At 40.1% G+C, this 21,302-nt stretch overlaps 1 protein-coding gene across 3 annotated transcripts in view; it reads right to left on the bottom strand.

Annotated features, from left to right (window-relative positions):
* Window positions 1-21,302, bottom strand: part of MID1 (midline 1) — a 1,755,005-nt gene that overhangs the window by 936,951 nt on the left and 796,752 nt on the right. For all 3 annotated transcript variants that reach the window (XM_044072558.1, XM_044072557.1, XM_044072556.1), the window contains exon 2: window positions 20,493-21,208. In XM_044072558.1, the coding sequence (XP_043928493.1) occupies window positions 20,493-21,152 (660 nt within the window). In that variant the 5' untranslated portion in view covers window positions 21,153-21,208. The remainder of the gene's footprint in view (window positions 1-20,492; window positions 21,209-21,302) is intronic.

Below are 21,302 nucleotides of genomic sequence, written 5' to 3'. Positions count from 1 at the left end.
AGCATTACTTAGCCTAGAATTTCTTACACTTGATCACACTAAAAGATCAGGAATGCACCCATTCAGAATAGGGTATGCCTTAGGGCAGGGCATATTTGTATGCTATCAGTTAACCATTGCTGTCACGTGCTCACAGATAAATAGTTGTTGATCTGTTTTTTAAGTGATATGTTAAAATACAAAAAGATTTTCCACATTTATGGGATCAAGGACTATGATGTCTCCAATGTCAATGAAGACCAGAATTACAACTTGTCAGTAGGATCCATTATCTTAAAAGGGCTACATTCTAGTATAGCATCTGTTATATGAAGAGTAACTTTATAATAATGTTCTTGCCAAAACATCATTCTTCAAACTTTCCTGAGTATGTTTTGCATAAGAATCAATGTTTACAACACAATAGTTAAGGTATGTCCATGAAAACTGATACCTTCTCCTAAAATGCTCTTGTCTCAGAAATAGTGGGTCATCTGGGAAGGTTCAGCCTCTCCATAAACAGCTTTAGGAAGGAAAATATGCTGCCTCTCTGTCTTTCTCAGTTTTGGATGTGCAAATAATCAACATGTTTTTAGTGAGAAACGTTAATGAAACATGTCAATTTAACAAAGCTAGTAATTTCTCATTATAGTGTTAGGAGGTTCAAAACATGAACAACTTGCATTCAATGATATCAGTAAGAGAAGTGCTACAAATATGCATTTAGTTGTTTGTATTTGAAAGATTAATACTACCCTTTTATCACCTGTGCAGACTACTGCACCTTTTCTAAATGTCTGTAGCTTTTAGCCATTCTGGCTAACTCAAATTACACCTATATATTTTTTGCACAGTTTATGTCTGTAATTTCTTCTGCTTCTGTGCGAATTTAATAACTTCTCAGCGACTGCACCAATATAATTACTAATAAAGCAGCATGATTGGCTCTGTAACTATTTAACGTATTTCCTTTACTTTCAGATGCTATCTAAAAAAGAAACAGTGCTGGTGATCGAGTAAATGCTTAATAAACATATACATTAACAAGTACAGATGCAACATATTAAAGTACACCTTGTTGCAGTCTCAAATCACTGTCCTTGCTCCTTGACCAATACAGCTATTGTTTCAGTGACCTTCTCATTTCCACCTGTCTTACTACCTCTGTTCTCCCATCAAGTACTGACGCACCTGTATTCCTCTTTCAGATGAATCACTTGTGGGACTTTGTGATGGTCTCTCATGATGGTGATTCTACATCTCTCCGCTTCTTTTGTATATCTGCTTTTAATTCTGGTGTTATCTTTCCTACTTGAAATCAGTACAAAGCATACAAGCAACTGCCTCTCACAATAGGCTTAGGGCCAAAATCTCAGCCATCCCTTCTCTTTCTTCCTCTCATTCATTCATCACCACAGTGCAGTTTACAACCAAGCTTAATGCATCGTGTCATGGCCCTCACCTTTTTTTGGTCCTACTGTCTTTTCCTTTAAATCCAGACAGAAGCATATCTCAGTTCTTAAGCAGTGAAGCCCTAATTTTGCTATGCCTAAAATGCCAGTGCCTCCTTCTCATTACACAGGCTCCTCCTACACTGTGCGCCAGTGTCTCATTATCATCTCTTTACCGTTTTTCTCCTTTACTATCTTCTGTTTACGTTCTCTTTCTTCATACCTCTTGAATTCATCCGCGACACTGCTAGGTTTATGCCATGCCAAGTTTATATAAAAAGACGCTGTTGCTTTACAAAAATGATGACTGTAGCAAAAAAGTTTTCTTCGTACCATAATATTCTGTACAAAACCACTGCCTCCACAACACTTTAAGTTGTTAGCACTGTTTTATTTGTTATAATGCAAATGGTCTGATTCTGCAATCACACTGATATGATTTTGTCTTACAGCCAGGCTAGATATGATTTTGTCTTACAGCCAGGCTACTTTCATTCATCATAGCAGTCTGGTTTCTCTTATATGACTCAGACAGGCATTTTTTTCCTTGTCACTGACTTGTAGCAGCAATACTCTGAATACATCTGCATTTTCACTATAAAAATGTGATTTTATAAGTGAGTTCTTTTGACACTAGTGAGGGACATTTCACACTTGAATTTTTTTTGTATATTATTTATTCACTGATCTAATTTGATATCAGTGACACAATGAGCTTTGTTAAAAGGTCACATCACCTTCCCTACTTCTTCACTTCTATAGTAACTTTGCAATATAATAAATGATACTAAACAATAACAAAAGGAAATAAATGTATATTGCATAGACAATCAAACGGTATGTACAGTCAATCTAAACTCAAGGACAGGAGGAAACAAAGGAAGAAAGAGATGTTCCCATAAAGTTTTATTTATATGTGACAGTTTTAGAGCAAGAATTAAAGGGAATAAAGCATAATTTGTGATAAGAAATCATGACAACGTGAGGCAGATACCTTTAAAGTTTATTAGTCCAAACTTGCAATAATTTCTTCTATTTTACATTTTGCTAAATGTGATCCCCTAGTAAGAAGATCCTGATCCTCACATGAGCTGCTACCATCACCTTAAACATGTGACATATCACAAAACGTAGAATGAATCTCTTCATCTGACTGTTCCTGTAGCATTCATGTTCTAATGAGAACATGTGTGATGCTGTCAATACTGTTGGTCTTCCACTGAGTAAAGACAAGGATGCAGCAATGCACGCTGCACTATGGTGTTGCACATCTGGTTCTCATTCACTGCTTTTACAACACTGTATCACCATCTTTGCATTTGAATGTATTGTATGCTAGTGCCACCAACTTATAGACACAATATGTTGTTAAGATATGCCCAATGAATCATTCTTCTTATCTACTTACCAAGCAGACAACTATAACACTGGATAAATACTCACAGCAAAACATACCAGTTGCTAGCAACTTTGACTCTGCAGTAAAATGATATAGTCTTTACAATTCTACATACTGAATAGAGGATGGTTATTAGGAGAAGGTGTAGTCTGCACAAGTGTTAATCACAACAAGCATCACTCTAACCACATTAGTGTATTCTTATGGTAAATCAAACATCAGAATGGAGGATAAAAATGTCAGCGTAAACTGAAAACTGCAAGTAAAGCATATCACTTAATCCACTAAGGATGAAGAAAGACAGGAAAAAATATATATAATAAAAACCAAAAGTATCAGCATTTTGGCCATTACATACTAAATATTAAAATGCAATCAGAAAAACATCCAGCATGGCTCAGTGGTGAATGCTGTGTCATGATAAATTATACAAATTTTTTTTCTGGGAATTTTTTGCCAACACGCCTCTTAATCACTTAAATTCCTTCTGGTCAGTTTGTTCCACTACTAGAAAATTTCGCCCAGACTCAAGACAAGAGCTGCCTGGAGGAAGACATTATGTAGGCAGCCATTTTGGTGCTTGGGTAATTCCCACCAATGTTTTTGTTTTGATTTTTAACTGCAGAAAGATGAACTGTTCTGCCATTGTAAAACATGTCCACCTTGCCACCTCCCCCCCAACTGAGGCCCAAAGAAAGCCATTCCTTCTAATTTGGCTCTGACTGAGAGCACCCCTTTCCACCTGGTGAGTCAGTCTGATTTATCCCCCAGAATGGTCAGACCAGGACCCCAAAGGGAAACTAACCACAAGTACAAATATGACTCTGTCATTGTTCATGCTGGAGTGAATGACTTGTGACGTACGTCCCTGGACTACATGAAAAAAGACATGAAAGAGCTCTCAGATCATGTGGCCCAGGCAGGTATGACCTTAGCCCTGAGTAGCATCCTGCCTTTGCCCAGAATGATACCACAGTATAAGGACAAAATGATTTACTTCAACAATTGGCAAAACTTCTGGTGTCATTCAAAGGGGATCCAGTGTCTGTCTGCCTGGGACGACATGACTGACAGACCATGATGCTTTGCCAGAGATGGTCTGCATCTGTCGCCCCTGGGATTCAGGTTACTGGCTAAGGCTCTTGCCACCCCTATAGTGCCTTTTTTAGGCAAAGTTCAAAGGAAAAACCACCACCATAACAGGTACAAGCATGCAAAATCTGAATGTAATGCTACTCAATGCTAGAAGTCTAAACCTCAAAATGCACTCTCTCAAGGCACTCCTAAAAATGGAGAACATCGATATCTATGCAGTAACTGAGACCTGGTTCAAGGCTCCAGCGAGCACCCCTGCAATACCAGGCTACAACTCTTACCACACTTTTCGGCCACCAAACCAGGACCAAAACACTAAAGGTGGAGGAGTGTCCATATTCACCAAGGATATTCACACTACCAGGCTAGTTGCCCAAAACAATGCATCTGAAATTCTCCAGGTGCAACTAACACTAGATAAGACTGCAATCCAAATTGTAACTTGCTATAGATCCCCCACCATGCCCCAAGATTCTCACTATACCTTTCTAAACTACTGGAAAATATTAAGATACAACCAAACACCTTTATACTGGGTGTTTTCAACTGCCCTGCCATTAACTGGGAAAACTACTCGTGTACCAACACCTTTGCCCAACGGTTTTTGGAATTCATAAATTTCAATGCTCAGGATCAACTAATCCATAGTCCCACCAGGAGCTCCAATATCCTAGACCTGGTCATTACCAACACTGGAAATCGATCCTCCACACCTATGGTCACCCCCTCATTGGTCAGGTCTGACCATAAGCGAATCACCCTTGACATCCACATTCCTCCCCCACAAGGCATTCTATAGCTATGTCAAGAATCTAAATGGCACTGCTCAGATCTGCTTTGAGCTACAACAAAATGGCACTAAATATACTGATCCAAAGGATATTGCCAATATCCTGGCAGATCAATTCAGTGCCAACTTCACCCCCCTCTCACCCCTTAAAGGGCCCATTTCAATACTGAAAGATTGCCAAATTCCAGTAATAATGGCCACAGAGGTAAAAACACACTCTCCAAAGCTAAGAATACAGCATCCATGGGACCAAACGACATCCTGGGCTGTGTACTACATGAAAAACAACCAAGAAATCCCAAAAGGGACAAAGAAAAAAATGTAGGTAGAAAACAGCCACTGATGACGAACCAAAATGAACGGTGAAATAACAAGTTTAATAACAAAAGACAAAATGACTTGGCGCTTTCACCAGAAAAATACTGGCTTCTTCAGAGTCATTTTAACAAATGAAATAAAACACATTTATAATATCACACCCATGCTGATAGGTACAATGGAAAATGTAACAACCAATCTAACATAGATATTCCTTTCAATATGCAAATGATCTCATTTCAATTAAAACAAAATAAAAAGTATATATTAACTTACAAACATAATTATAAACAAAAATATTCACGATTAATATGTATATGTATATACCAATGTGTAAATAAAAAAATGTTCTCATAGAACTAAATCTGCTTAGATTTAAATTTTAAAATAGGCATCAAAGAAACACAGTCATTCAGACCAGGAAAAGTACAGTTTTGTATCTACCATAAATGTAGATGTTCGAGTGCTAATACAGCTGCAGTAATCACAGATGGGTTTTCTGTCATGGGTCCTCGGTCGGCCTAATTCCAAAGTCTAGGTCCAAGGCCGGTTGTTGTCGCTTTCTTTCCTGACGTCAGTGCGACAGGGGTATATAAGACACAGCCGATGCCATTTTCTTCAGTCTTTCTTGCCCCAGATGTCAGGTGCCCCCAGAAGGAAGGCAATACATAAATTATATATATATTCATGCAATGCAATATAATCAAAAATCAGTAGTTGCAAGCAAATATACCATAGAAGGATAACCCAATCAGGTTGTATGAGGAGGTGTTAGCCACTAGGCCTTTACCAAGAGGGGAAGGAGGGAGGGAAACCTGTACTGCAGCTGTATTAGCACTGGAACATCTACATTTATGGTAGGTACAAAACTGTACTATGTTCATCGTGCATACAGCTGCAGTAATCACAGATGGGTAGAATCCCAAAGCTATGCACAGGGTGGTAGGCACTAGGTGGAACTGGGAGGAGCCAGAATGCCCTGCAACACAGCAGTGGCAAAGCCTGCTCTAGTTTTGGAGTATAAAGGCAGGTGGTAGTGTTTTGTGAAGGTATGCACAGAACTCCAAGTGGCTGCCTCCAAAATATCTTTGGTAGGGACTCCTCTGAGGAAGGCTGTAGAGGTAGCTGTGGCCCTTGTGGAGTGGGATCTGATGCCTGTAGGAACAGATTTTCCATGAAAGGAGTAACAAAACCGTATGCAGTGGCCTATCCATTTTGAAATTGTCTGTTTGGAAATTGGCTTCCCTTGAGCTCCTACAGCATAGGACACAAAAAGTTGTTCTGATTTCCTGAAAGGCTTTGTTCTGTCCAAATAATAACGTAGCTGTCTATGGATGTCTAAGGAGTGTAGCAGCCTTTCCCCTTTGTTTTGAGGATTGGGGTAAAAGGTAGGTAAGTGTATGGCCTGATTAAAAGCTACCCTGGATACTACCTTAGGCATAAATGACGGGTTGGTTCGTAGGGAAACCCTGTCCTGATGGAAGAGGGGAAAGGGCTGCACAGCCATGAGGGCTTGTAGTTCTGAAACCCTACGAGCTGAGGTAATGGCCAGAAGGAAAGCTGTTTTCCAGGACAAATATTGCAAATCTGTTGAGGTAGCTGATTCAAAGGGAGGCAATGTTAATTTTTCTAGAATGTAATTAAGATCCCAGGCTGGTATTGGTTGTTTCCTTGGAGGTCTTATATTCTTAGCCCCTCTGAGGAACTGTCTTAAGAGTGGGTGAGAGAATAAGGGTGGATCAGTGTTGAATTCTGCAGAAATGGCTGAGGCATGAATTTTGATGGAGGAAAATGAAAGTCCACTGTTCAACAGCTCAGCTAGATACTGTAATATCTGAGGCAAATTCAGTTTTCTGGATCCTGGCCTTTTTCTCATTCCCAGCAAAACTGTTTCCATTTTGGCGGAGTAAGCCTTTCTAGTAGATGGCCTCTGGCCTAAAATGACATCCTGCACCTCTTTGGAGAGTAGGGTCTGTTGTGGTGTTAAGGAATTTTCCATGCAGCGAGATTGAGTGTTTTCAGCTGACTGTGAAGAGTTTTGTAGCTGTGCTGAGTCAGTAGAAGAGGCATTAGAGGGAGGGTCCAGGGAGGAGTATGCTAGGCTCCTCAGGAGGGTACCAGTGTTGTCTTGGCCAGTCTGGAGCAATCAGTTTCATCTTCGGTCTGTCTGCTCTTGCTTTCAAGAGCACCTTGGGCAGAAGAGGCAAACTTGTCACTGACTTGCATGTACAACAATACTCTGAATACATTGCATTTCATATAAAAGGCCATGATTTTATAAGGTGAGTTCTTTTGACACTGGTAGGGGGACATTCACACTTGAATTTTTTTTGTATATTGTTCACTGATCTAATTTGATATCAGTGACACAATGGCTTTTATTGAGTCATCACCTTCTTCTTCACTTCACATAGCGCTTTGCAATATAATAAATGATACTAAACAATAACAAAGAAATAAATGTGCATAGACAATCAAACGGTATGTACAGTCAATCTAAACTCAAGGACAGGAGGAAACAAAGGAGAAGAAGTGTTCCCATAAAGTTTTGTTGTGTGACAGTTTTAGAGCAAAATTAAGGGAACAAAGCATAATTTGTGATAAGAAATCATGACAACGTGAGGCAGATACCTTTAAATTTATTAGATCCAAACTTTGTGCCTATTTTTACATTTGCGTCTTGATCCCCTAGTAAGAAGATCCTGATCCTCATGAGCTGCTACCATCACCTTAAACATGTGACATATCCCCTGCAAACGTAGAATGGGAAACTCTTCATCGGCTGTTCTACATAATAGCATTCATGTTCTAATATGTGTGATGCTGTCCATACTGTTGGTCTTCCACTGAGTAGAACAAGGATGCAGCAATGCACTATGGTGTGCACATCTGGTTCTCATTCACTGCTTTTTACAACACTGTATCAACTTATAGACACAAGATGTTGGTAAGATAAGCCCAATGAATCATTCTTCCTACTTACACTGGATAAATACTTAGCAACTTTGACTCTACAGTAAAATGATATCTTTACAATTCTACACACTGAATGATGGTTATCACAACAAGCACTCTAACCACATTAGTGTATTCTTATGGTAAATCAAACATCAGAATGGAGGATAAAAATGTCAGCGTAAACTGAAAACTGCAAGTAAAGCATATCACTTAATCCACTAAGGATGAAGAAAGACAGGAAAAAATATATATAATAAAAACCAAAAGTATCAGCATTTGGCCATTACATACTAAATATCATCCAGCATGGCTCAGTGGTGAATGCTGTGTCACGCTCTTAATCACTTAAATTCCTTCTAATCAGTTTGTTAGACTCAAGACAAGAGCTGCCTGGAGCATTATGCAGGCAGCCATTTTGGTGCTTGGGTAATTCCCACCAATGTTTTTGTTTTGATTTTTGGACCCCAAAGGAAACTAACCACAAGTACAAATATGACTCTGTCATTGTTCCTCCTGGACTACATGACATGGAAGAGCTCTCAGATCATGTGGCCCAGGCAGGTATGACCTTTGTAGCATCCTGCCTTTGCCCAGAATGATACCACAGTATAAGGACTTCTAGTGTCATTCAAAGGGATCAGTATCTGTCTGCCTATAGGATGACATGCTGATGGTCTGCATCTGTCACCAGGCAAAGTTCAAAACACTGCAAAATCTGGGTAATGCTACTCAATGCAAGTCTAAACCTCAAAATGCACTCTCTCGAACTCTAAAAATGGAGAACATCATCTATGCAGTAACTGAGACCTGGTTCAAGGCTCCAGCGAGCACCCCTGCAATACCAGGCTACAACTCTTACCACACTTTTCGGCCATTGTCCATATTCACCAAGGATATTCACACTACCAGGCTAGTTGCCCAAAACAATGCATCTGAAATTCTCCAGGTGCAACTAACACTAGATAAGACTGCAATTCAAATTGTAACTTGCTATAGATCCCCCACCATGCGGAAAATATTAAGATACAACCAAACACTTTGAGTTTTGGAATTCATAAATTTCAATGCTCAGGATAGTCCCACCAGGGCTCAATATCCTGGAAATCGATCCTCCACACCTATGGTCACCCCAATCACCCTTGACATCCACATTGAGCTACAACAAAATGGCACTAAATATACAACCCCTCTCACCCCTTAAATGGCCCATTTCAATACTGAAGATTGCCAAATTCCAGTAATAATGGCCACACCACAATGGGACCAGTGTACTACATGAAAAACAGCGAAATCCCAAAGGGACAAACAAAAAATGCAGGTAGAAAACAGCTGATGGCGAACCAAAATGAGCGGTGAAATAACAAGTTTAATAACAAAGACAAAATGACTTGGCGCTTTGAAAATACAGTCATTTTAACAAATGAAATAAAACACATTTATAATATCACAAATGGAAAATGTAACAACCAATCTAACATAGATATTCCTTTCAATATGCAAATGATCTCATTTCAATTAAAACAAAATAAAAGTATATATTAACTTACAAACATAATTATAAACAAAAATATTCACGATTAATATATATATGTATATACGATGTGTAAATAAAAAAATATTCTCATAGAACTAAATCTTAGATTTAAATTTTTAAATAGGCATCAAAAACACAGTCATTCAGACCAGGAAATTTCAAGGCATTGAGCCTAAGTTGCCATTCAGTTTCTAAAACACCTACTTTGTTAACCAAGTCAACACCTCTCTCAGTATTAATAACTCTACCTACCACAAAAAACAAAAACTTTTTAAAATTGGAGCATGTATTGGTGTGTAAATAAAGTGCATTGTGTACATCCTTTCTCTTAATAGATCTTAAATGTTCAGATATCCTATCCCTTAGTCTACAGATTGTCTTACCAACATAAAATGCCTTACATGCTGTACAAGAGGCAACGTTAGTTAACACTGTGAACAACAAAACAGAAACATTTTTTGTATTAAAGTACAACAACAGGGCACATGAATTGAGTGCAAGTTTAAGAAACTTATGGAAATCTTGCTTAAGTGACCAGAATAAGGCAATTTTAGGTATAGAACCATCGATTGTATATAGCAGAGGTGAAAACTTAAAGTCAATTTTAGAAAGGGAAGGTAAACCATACAAAAAATCATGTATGAAAAAATATGGGGCATGTAAATGGTGTAGATTTATTAGTGAGGGATCCTACCTGTGTGTTTTTGATTATAAATACACCATAGCATGTCCAGGGCAGTGTAACTGTAACACTAAAAACTTAGTCTACGTTGCATTTGTTAAAATGACTCTGAAGAAGCCAGTATTTTTCTGGTGAAAGCACTAAGTCATTTTGTTATTAAACTTGTTATTTCACCGTTCATTTTGGTTCGTCATCGGTGGCTGTTTTCTACCTACATTTTTTTGTGTGTACTACATGAACTACAAAATGAACTGGCACCTCACCTAAGTGTCATGTTTAATCATAGCTTCACCTCAGGCTTCTTGCCCACTGAGTAGTGGCGCACAGCTACAGTTATCCCATTCCACAAGGGGGAATCCACCTTGGATCCTGGGAACTACCACCCCATCAGTCTGACAAGCCTAATCTGCAAGGCCAAGGAAAGTATTATCATGGAACTTATAAACAAAGACATTGGTAACCTTCAAAACATTGGACTCCCCCCCCCCCCCCACGTTTGGGTTTGTGAAGGGCCGATCTTGTCTCCTGAACCTGATTGACTTCTTTGACTCAGTCTCCAGAGCTGTAGACGAGGGTAAGATGGTCCACACAGCCTAGCTGAACCTCTCCAAAGCCTTTGACACCATCCCCCACTCTGGAATCATAGATAAACTTACTAAGCTGGGCATTAATCCCTATGTCACTCGATGGGTTGCCAAATGGCTTACTGACAGAACTCACACTGTAAAAGTAGCCAACTCCAAATCCAGTTCCAGACTAGTGTCAAGTAGAGTACCTCAGGGATCAGTCCTGGGGCCACTCTTGTTTGGCACCTACTTCTCTGAAGTACCCGCCAATACTAAGGGACTCTGGCTAACAAAGTTCGCAGATGACTGCAAACTGGGAGCCATTACTGAATCCCCAAATGATGTGGATATTCTACAAAAGGGCCTTACAGAAACAGATGCTTGGTGCCAGAGCCATGGGCTCAAGCTCAATGCCAAGAAATGTATTGTTATTCCCTTTGGGAGAAAACATGTACCCATGAATTACCACACAGGTGGCAGTACACTAAACACCAAAGGTGTGACAAGAGACTTGGGGACACAGGTGGACAGTGGTCTCACCTTTGACAACCACATCGCCACAACAGTCAGGAAATCCTTCTATGTGGCACACCTCATCACTAAGGGCTTTTCATCCAGAAAAAAGGAGGTCATTGTCCCACTGTACTCATCCCTCATTAGACCATTATAGAATACAACACCCCATTTGTTATGTATCTCTCAAGACATCTGCAACAACTGGAAAGGCCACAGAAATACCTCCCTAAAAGAATCACAGCCCTAAAGCAGATGCCATATGCTGACTGTCTAAAAAAAACTCCAGCTATACTCTGTCACATATCCTCTATTCAGAGGCGATCTCTGCTTAACATATAAGGCCATGTCAAACCCAGAGCTGTTGAACATGCTACACTTAAAGAAATCCCAATCCTTCAGAGCCACACACTCTAGGGATCTAAACCTTGTCATCATAATGAACAAAACACACTGGAGGGATAGGTTCCTGACCCAGAGACTCCCCAGACTCTGGAATAAGACTGCCCATACATGTCAAGCAGAGTGCCTCTTTGGCCCTCTTCAAAAGGAACCTTGATGACTGAATGGGAGATAGGAAATTCACCCTGGGGATTATGTCAGTCACTCTGCTAGACAGGGATCCAGGGAAGTAAATATTGTGGGAAGAAATAGCCAGGAAATTGTTATGGTTAGGCTTGTATAGGCCCTAGGGCTGATAGCCTAGTACCAACCTATGTACCTATAACCTCAGCAGGTAGTCAGTCACTCCAGTCAGTGACTTGTATCATGCTGTACTAGTTAGAGGAGGCAGTTTTCCCTCCCTGCCCTTACCCCACTTTAACCCCTTCCTTCGGTAATGCTGTAGACATTTGATCATCATGGGAAAGCATGTGCACTCTAACTGATGGGTGTACATACTCCCATGTACATGCCCCCAGGGGGCTACTGTCATCAGTGTGGTATTCAAAACTTACATTTCATGGTCAGTGACTTTCATGAAATCACCTGACTAGGAAACACCATTCTCTTCCCATGAATAGATGAACCAAACATGTTGAGAACTGTCATATCTTCCATATCAGTTCCAACAGGCCAACGAGCTGCTAATCAATCTATGGCTGCTTGGGTCATAGTTAAGGACTTTATCATTCTAAGCTAACGGAGCTGTCAATTACAATGAAATATAACAAATATCACTTCTGATTTGCTAGCAGATGTTCTTGAACTACTTCATACTTAAGGGAATGTCCAACTTAGTTGTACAGCTATATGCAAATAAAATAATGCCCTTTGGTATCTGTACAAATTATACCAGTGACCGAATATACAGCCATATCTTAGTATTGGTCAGTACTGGGTAAATACCACTTGTATGCACGTATGTATGCACATACATACATACATATAAAAGTACAGTTGTGTACACTTACCATAAATGTAGATGTTCGAGTGTCTTCACTGTTGCAGTCATGACTGTAGGGTTCTCCCCTGCCGGCAGGCAGTCCTCGGTCGGCCAGAATCCCAAAGTCTGAGTCCGGCGTCGGCTGTTCAGCCATGCTCCCTGATGTCGGAGTGCCAGGAGTACAAAGCTGACAACTGACGCCATGTTCTCCAGTTTTTCTTGCCCCAGATGTCAGAAGTTCCAAAATGAGTAAGGTCCCATACCCTTTGCAAATACACCTCAGAAGAAGGGTGAAAAAAGGAACCACACAAAAGAAAAAATAAGAGGGGACAGGAGGGAGGGAAACCCAGACTGCAACAGTGAAGACACTCGAACATCTACATTTATGATAAGTGTACACAACTGTACTATGTTCATCGTGTTTCACTGTTGCAGTCATGACTGTAGGGTAGAATCCCAAAGCAGAATGAAAGGGAGGTGGTCATAAAGTAGAGGGGGCGGCTATAAGACCCTGCAAGACTGCAGAAGCAAAGCCTGCCCTAGACTTAGAGTAGAGAGGTAGATTGTAGTGCTTGGAAAAAGTATGCACTGAACTCCAAGTTGCAGCTTCCAAAATGTCTTTGGTAGGAACTCCCCTGAGGAAGGCAGCAGAAGTGGCAGCAGCTCTGGTAGAGTGAGTCCTTATACTCCCTGGGATTTGCTTTCCATGGTGTGAATAGCAAAATCTGATTCCATGAGCAATCCATTTAGAAATGGTCTGTTCTGAAATGGCTTTACCTTGGGAACTTGAAGCATAAGAAACAAACAATTGCTCTGATTTCCTGATCTCCTTGGTTCTGTCCAGGTAAAAACGTAGTTGTCTGTGTACGTCCAAGGAATGTAAGATCCTTTCCCCTTTATTTTGAGGAGTGGGGAAAAAGTTGGCAAGTGAATAGTTTGATTTAAAGCCACTTTGGAAACCACCTTAGGCATGAAAGTAGGATTAGTCCTTAAAGACACCCTGTCTTGATGAAAAATAATATAAGGTTCCACAGCCATAAGAGCTTGCAACTCAGAAACTCTCCTGGCAGAGGTCAGAGCTAACAGGATGGCTGTCTTCCAAGATAAAAACTTGATGTCAGATGTGGCAGCAGGCTCAAAAGGAGGTAAGGTGAGCTTTTCCAAAACATAGTTGAGATCCCAAGCAGGAATGGGAGGAGATCTAGGGGGCCTTAAGTTCTTAGCTCCTCTGAGAAACTGTCTCATGAGCTGGTAGGAAAAGATTGGAGGGTCTGTATTATAATGAGCAGAAATAGCAGAGGCATGAATCTTTATGGAAGAGAAAGAGAGACCCTTATGTAAGAGGTCTGTCAGGTAAAGTAAAATCTGAGGAATGTTAGGAATAAGAGGATCAGAATCCTGAGCCTGCATCCAGGAACAAAATCTTTTCCATTTTCCTGCATAAGATTTCCTAGTGCTAGGACGTCTGGCTTCTAAAATGACATCCAAAACCTGCTTGGGTAAGAGAGAATGATTCAAAGACCCTGGATTAACCAGGCCGCCAGGCTGAGAGTTTTGACATGGGAGTGTAGAACCTAACCCTGGTGTTGGGACAGAAGGTTCGGAGTCTGTGGTAAAACCCAAGGGGGCTCCAGACAAAGGTTTTTCAGTGTTGGGTACCAAAACTGTCGAGGCCAATTTGGGGCCAACAAGATTATCATCTTGGGCTTGTCCTGTTTGATCTTTAATAATACTCGTGGAAGAAGAGGAAAAGGCGGAAAGGCATGTCCCGAGAGGTTTCTCCAACTGAATGATAGTGCATCCACTTTCCAAGCTTGTTCGTGGAAAGTCCTGGTGCAAAAAATCTGTAGTTGATGATTGAGGTGGGATACAAAGAGGTCTATGTGAGGACATCCCCAGACTGCAGTAATCATCTTGAATATTTTGGTGTCCAGCACCCATTCGTGTGGGTCCGAAAGGTTTCTGCTCAGACTGTCTGCCAGGAAGTTTTGCTTCCCTGGTAGAAACTGTGCTTGAAGGTCCAGATTGCAAGTTAGAGCTGTGTTCCTGAGATCCATGGCTAGTCTGCAAAGGGGAAAGGAATGAGATCCCCCTTGCTTGTTTATGTACCACATAACTGTGGTGTTGTCTGTCCGTATCAGTAGTTGTCCTGGTTGTAGAAGATTCCTGAAGGCCAATAGAGCTTTCTGAATGGCTAACATTTCCTTTAAATTGATATACAGGTGCTTCTGATCCTTTGTCCAAAGGCCCTGCAGACAGTTGCCCTGAAAATGGGCTCCCCATGCATAATCTGAGGCATCCATGGTCAGTATCTGAGTGGCAGGAGGCAGACAGAAGGGTTTTCCTTTGTTCAGAGTACATGCCTTGGACCACCAAAGGAATTCCTTTTGAAGACAAGGCAGGACGGAGATCAGTATGTCTAAACTGTGGCAATGCTGAGACCATACACTTTTTAGGTACCACTGTATTTTCCTCATATGTAGCCTTGCATATGGTACGAGAAGGATGCAGGAGGCCATGTAATCCAAAGCCTGCAGGAATCTCCTTGCAGATAGCTGAGTTAAAGTTGCCAAGGTTTTGAAAGTTGAGGCCAGCTGTAATTGTTTTTCGTATGTCAGAAATGCCATCTGGGTTGCTGTATTTAAAGAAGCGCCCAGAAATATTATCTGTTGTGAGGATGTCACATTTGACTTTTTTATGTTTACAGTGAATCCCAGGAACTTGAGAAGATTCTGAACAAACTCTAGATGCTGGAGTAAGACATCCTTGCTGTCTGCCTGAATAAGGCAGTCATCCAGATAAGGGTAAATTTGAATTCCCTTGAGTCTGCAATAAGCTACTACCGGAGCCAGGCATTTGGTAAAGACCCTGGGCGCAGTAGACAATCCAAAGGGCAGCACAGAGAATTGATAGTGCCTCAATCTGGCCTTGAACCTGAGGTATTTTCTGCATTCCTGCCTGATGGGAATGTGTAAATATGCCTCCTTTAAATCCAAAGTCACCATCCATGCTTTTTTGGTCAGCATTGGAAGTAGCTGCTGTAGAGTAAGCATCTTGAATTTTGGTATCTCTAGAAAAGTGTTCAAGACTGACAGATTCAGAATGGGTCTCCATGAATTTTGCTTTCTGGGGACTAGAAAGAGCCTTGAGTAAAAACCTTGTCCCATTTCTGAAAGTGGAACTAGTTCTATGGCTTTCATAGCCAAGAGAGCTTCCACCTGGTTTAAGGCCTCTGACCATTGATGTTTTGGAAGATCTGACCATCCGCTTGGCCTTGGTAGGGTATGAAATTGGAATTTGTAACCTCTTGAAACTACATCCAGAACCCACTTGTCTTGAGTTATATGAGTCCAATTTAGGTGAAAAAGAGAAAGTTTGCCTCCAAGAGGGGCTTCCAGGCAAGAAGTTCCTGCAGCCCAACAGAGGGAGTCATTGAGTCTGTTTCCTATGAGTTTGCGACCTGTCCTCTCCTCCCCTAGGGGTGGAAGCAGTCCACTGTCTTGGTCTATAAGAGGCTTGCGTTTGAGGCCTTCCTTGGGAGCGTCTGTATCTACCCCTCTGAGGCCTGTCTGAATTGGGAAAGGACCAATTTTTTGTAGGCCAATTCCTACTAAATCTGGGTGGCTGTACTTGTAAGAAATATTTAACTGTTTGCATGGATTTTGCTTTGTCCTCCATCTTTTTAATCACCTCTTCAGCTTTAGATCCAAACAAAACATTATGCTGAACAGGAGCATCCAATAATTTAGCTTTTACTTGATCTGGCAAATTTTGTTCCTTTAACCAAGCATACCTTTTAATTACTGTGCCAGAGGCAGCAGCCCTACAAGAAGCCTCTAAGGCATCAAATCCACAGTGTAAAGCATGCTTCCCAACTTGTTCAGTGGCATGCATTAAGTCATGTAACTCCTTATCATCTGCACAGGTGGAAATGGAAGTAAGCTTCTGTTTTAGAACAGACAGGATAAATTGCTGGTATTTCAGCATATGAAACTGACAGTTTAAAGCCCTAATAGATAAAGTAGCAGAAGTGTACACTTTTTTGCCCCATCTTTCTAAAGATCTGGAATCCTTCTCAGTGGGAATGGGGTTTTTAGCAGAAGCGGCCTTAACGCCCTTAGCACCCTGAGAAATGGTTTCAGGGTCAGCAGTAGGGTTCTTGAATAAAAACTGGTGGGAATCAGGAACCCTATAGTATCTGTCTGGCTTAACAGGAGCTGGAGGAAAAGAGTCAGGAGTTAAGTTAGCCTCCGAAAAAGCATCATCCACAATATCTAAAATAGGAGGAATAGCCAGGGGTCTATGTTGGGGAAGAAGAAGAAAATCCCTTAGTCTTTTCTTAGATTCTGAATACTCCTGTCCTTCCCAGTGGAAATGTTCCCTAATTTCATGCAAAGTTTCCCCAAAAGAGAAATCCTCAGGGGGAAAAGCTGAAGGAATGGATTCCTCAGCATCAGAATCCTCATAAGGAGAGAAAGAATATTCCTGGTCAGAAAAAGAAACTGAAGAAACAAAAGCCTGATCAGAGGAGTCATAATAAACTTCCTGCCTTGGCCTTTTATCTGGAGGGGGATGTGAACCCCTAATCATAGTAAGTCCTCCGCCATCTTAAGTAACTGTTTCTGAGACTTGGGAGCCGGATCAGAAGAGGCCTGGGCTGCAGTCTTTGATTTGGAAGGAGTCTTTGCCTTTGTCTTTGGCTTTGCCTTTATTAGAAGCTGAGTAGGCCTGAAAACACCTTCGGAAGCCGGTACCTGCACAGTGGCTCCGGACCCATCCGAAGGAGCATTGTCCGAAGGTCCTGCAACAGAAATATTCAAAGGCCTGGTTGGCTCCTCGTGGGAGTCCGTTTCAGCTATAGGTTCCGAAATGGCCGACGACAGGGGCTGCAAAAGCACCTCACTGATGATGGCTGAACCTGAAGCTGGCTCTGCTTGTGCGATATCGTCTGATTTGGACCTCGGAGGCCTGTCTTTGTCCTTGCATCGTTTGTGAACTCCGGTAGCCGGAACCGTATCCTATGACATTTTGTAATTAAAACGCCTACCGAAGTAATGAAATGCAAAATCGTACCTTTGTTTAATAGTACATTGATTGAATCTAGCACAAAACCGACAACTAGCTATGTCGTGGTCAGGGCCTAAGCAAGGAATACAGTAAGAATGAAAATCCTTATGAGGTATTTGCTTCCCACATGAAATACAATTATTAACTTTTTCTGACATCGGACTGGAGCAAGAAAAAAGTTTCCCCAACGGGGTACTTAGCTTTGAGTAGGAGAAGAAAATCTTCGGACTGAAGTTTGTTTAGAAAAAATTGTCATGAGTCAGCCGACCGGCACTTGCGAACTGCTATCACCGCACGGCAAGAAAGACTGGAAAACATGGCATCGGTTGTCAGCTTTGTACTCCTGGCGCTCTGACATCGCCGGACCCAGACTTTGGGATTCTGGCCGACCGAGGACTGCCTGCCGGCAGGGGAGAACCCTACAGTCATGACTGCAACAGGGAAACACGATGAACATCAAATATACCTTAATAAGATGGACAAAATTAAACAACACTATTACAAAAAGGAAATCAGAAATAAAACAAACTGTAATAGAATTAGTGAATGTTCTAAAGCAGATAAAATAATTGGGCATGGGATATTCAAAAAAGGGAAGGAGCAAACCACATAGTAGAAACAGCACATCTAGGATATTGTTTAGGAAGAGGGGAGTGATGCTTGAGGGAAGCCAAGACTTGAGCATTGTTTGGAAATGAAAGTGAGTAATGCCTGTTAAGACAGAAATCATATTTGCATAATGCATGAAAAAATCTTTATAATGATTTTTCTCTTTTATAATTGAATGTATACTCATGTCACTGTGTAATATATTATGTTAAAACACAAGTTATACCATCTTTGAAAATAAACAAGTCTCTCTATAACCACAACTGTTTACCTAGCTGTTTTCATGCTGTAAACAGCACTAGATTTGTTGTCTTACTGCCATTAGGATGCCAGATGTTTGCTGCCAGTTTTATGTCATTCCACAATATTGTAAGATAATTCATTTATGAAATATGTAGAGGGTAACATGTAACATACTTTTTTCCTCAACATAATATACTCTTACTATTCCACACATGTTTATGACAACTCAAGGAGGGGAGAAAACTTTGTTGCTATTGTAACGATTTAAAAAAAAAAACGATCTGCATTGGTCAGACAAGTGAAGACTGAAAAGTGGATAATGCCCTTTAAAATATCAAATACATAAAACATAAATCACTTCCATTACATGTCATTTAACTTCTTTGGGTTTACCTACAGAACTGCATGGAAGATGGTTTTAGTTTAAGTTTACAAGCTAAGCATTATGGATGTTCCTGTGCATATACTCCACAAGCTGTGAGAAATTGCAGGAGCAACCAAGGCATCAATTTGTCATAGTATAGTGTTATTCTGGCATTTGATTTTACAAGTAATATCATGTTAGTCAGATACATCCAACATGTTTGAAATCTCTGGATCAAAACTGTGGGCATACTACATATCTGTATAAATGGATATTTTTATATCGACGCTAAGAATTCTCTTTTAATATAGTGACATAAAAGTAGCCCAGAAAGTAGCAGTAATATTACTAAAGCTACCCCCTCAACTACTTGCATTTAAAATTGAAAATATTCAGATATTAGAACACCTATGAGACTCTATACAATTATAAGATTTTTTTTTCAGATGGTGAAGTGAATATTTTACTATATTTCCTTAAACCATACCATAACGGAATGCATCTATATATAATATAAATTACATTTGAATTTGCATGGTGTAAAAGTACTGTCAGATAACCAATTAGTTCATCATAAAATTTAACTGGTTTTGTACAAGATAAAATGAAATTAATGAATGCCATACAGCCATCTAGCTTCATGGGTTTTGATCAATTCTTCTTAATTGTTTACTTACTGAAATACGGTATGAATTGATCATTACCTGGTACATACGCTGGAGCAAAATGGACACATTATTCTATGCTGATATAAATTATTTCCTCCCATTGTTTCTAGCTTTTCTGTAGAATCAGGAACAAACCCATAAATAGAGAAAAAAGCCCCAAATCAGGGGAAATTTTAATAATTGAAAATGTTCATTTATTTAAGTTTATTATGCATTTCTATTCATCAGTGGTTGGTTACAAAATGACATACTTTATGAAAGCCAAATCAAAAGTTTCAGCCAAAATCAGGTACATCCCTTAAAATCAGGGAAAGCTTTGAAGCATGTTGCCACCAAATCTTAACATATAATAATTACTGGATCAATGTATCTGGTGACAACATCAAGAAGATATCTGTAGCTTAAGTAACCAATAAATAACCTCCAAAGCATATGACTATTACAGCATCAGAACAAATACTTCGTAACATGAAGAAAAACACCTCTCTTCTTCTTGTATTTAATATATGTTTTCTTTCATTTAAACTCATCAGTTGCTGCTTACAAATGCTTAATTAAAATATACATGTGACTGAGATATGAAACAAATTCCATACATTTTTCAAAAAATTATTTGAATCTTTGTAGCACAGGAGAAAATGAAATGAATTTTTATCCTAAGAAAACAATGAGAGCCACAACTGTATTAACAAATAATCCTACAGAAGCAAAATAATATATATTTTGTTGAACAATGAAAAACGTACTTCTTATTAAAATATACATACACTGATAAGTCTTTACAACACATTTTAACTAAAGGATATTACAACTGATATGCTAAGTCATTTTCTGTATTCTTACAAATATAATTTTGCAAGTGTGATACTTACCTTCAATTTTTCATAGCGGTCAGCTAAGGCTGCCACTTGGTGGTCTCGATGACGCCCTACCAATTTACACAAGGCACAGATTAACTGGTCATCTGTAACACAGTACATATTAACTTTCTCATCCTCATGTTCCAAACACATTAATCCCCTGATGTGTGAATCTGGGACAGGTTCAATCAAACGATGGCCTGTAAACGGCTTCTTGTTGGGATGTGTGGCTTTCAGACACTCGTCACAATAAGAAACCTCACAAGTGACACAGGTTTTAACTGCATCCTGTGGTGGGTCTTGCTCGCAGAACTGACACTGAACTTTCTCACAAGAAGACATGGTGTTATTCTCAAATGATCTCTCTTTACGAGTTTCACTTGGGGAATTTGGTCCACTCACAGATGCTTTCTGAAATCTATCAATAATATTCTGTAGGGTGACGTTACGCTTCAGTCCTTCTAGGCCACGCTGACTGAGGGTAATGACATAACGGCAAGTTGGACACTGAAATGCAGTGATAGCTTCCACTGATTCGTTATTGGCACACTGGGAAACCAAAATACGATGTGCACAGTTGAAACAGAGGCTGTGGGCACAAGGCAGCAGTAGTGGGTCTTCAAACAGCTCAAGACAAATAGGGCAGGTTAGTTCAGACTCCAGTGTTTCCATCTTCAGGCAAAACTATCCTGTGTTGTTAGCGAAATCCAGGAAAGCTGATCAGCTATCTAAAAAATAAAGTAAAAGATGCAGTAAATAATGGAGGATTACAATAGCCACGGGCTGTTCTATTTTCTCTAATTTTTCAGGACATACTCTGAA

The sequence above is a fragment of the Protopterus annectens genome, chromosome 5.part0 (assembly GCF_019279795.1).
Source record: "Protopterus annectens isolate FY-2018-M chromosome 5.part0, PAN1.0, whole genome shotgun sequence".
NCBI lineage: Eukaryota > Metazoa > Chordata > Ceratodontiformes > Protopteridae > Protopterus > Protopterus annectens.
This window is presented reverse-complemented; position numbering and strand designations above follow the sequence as displayed.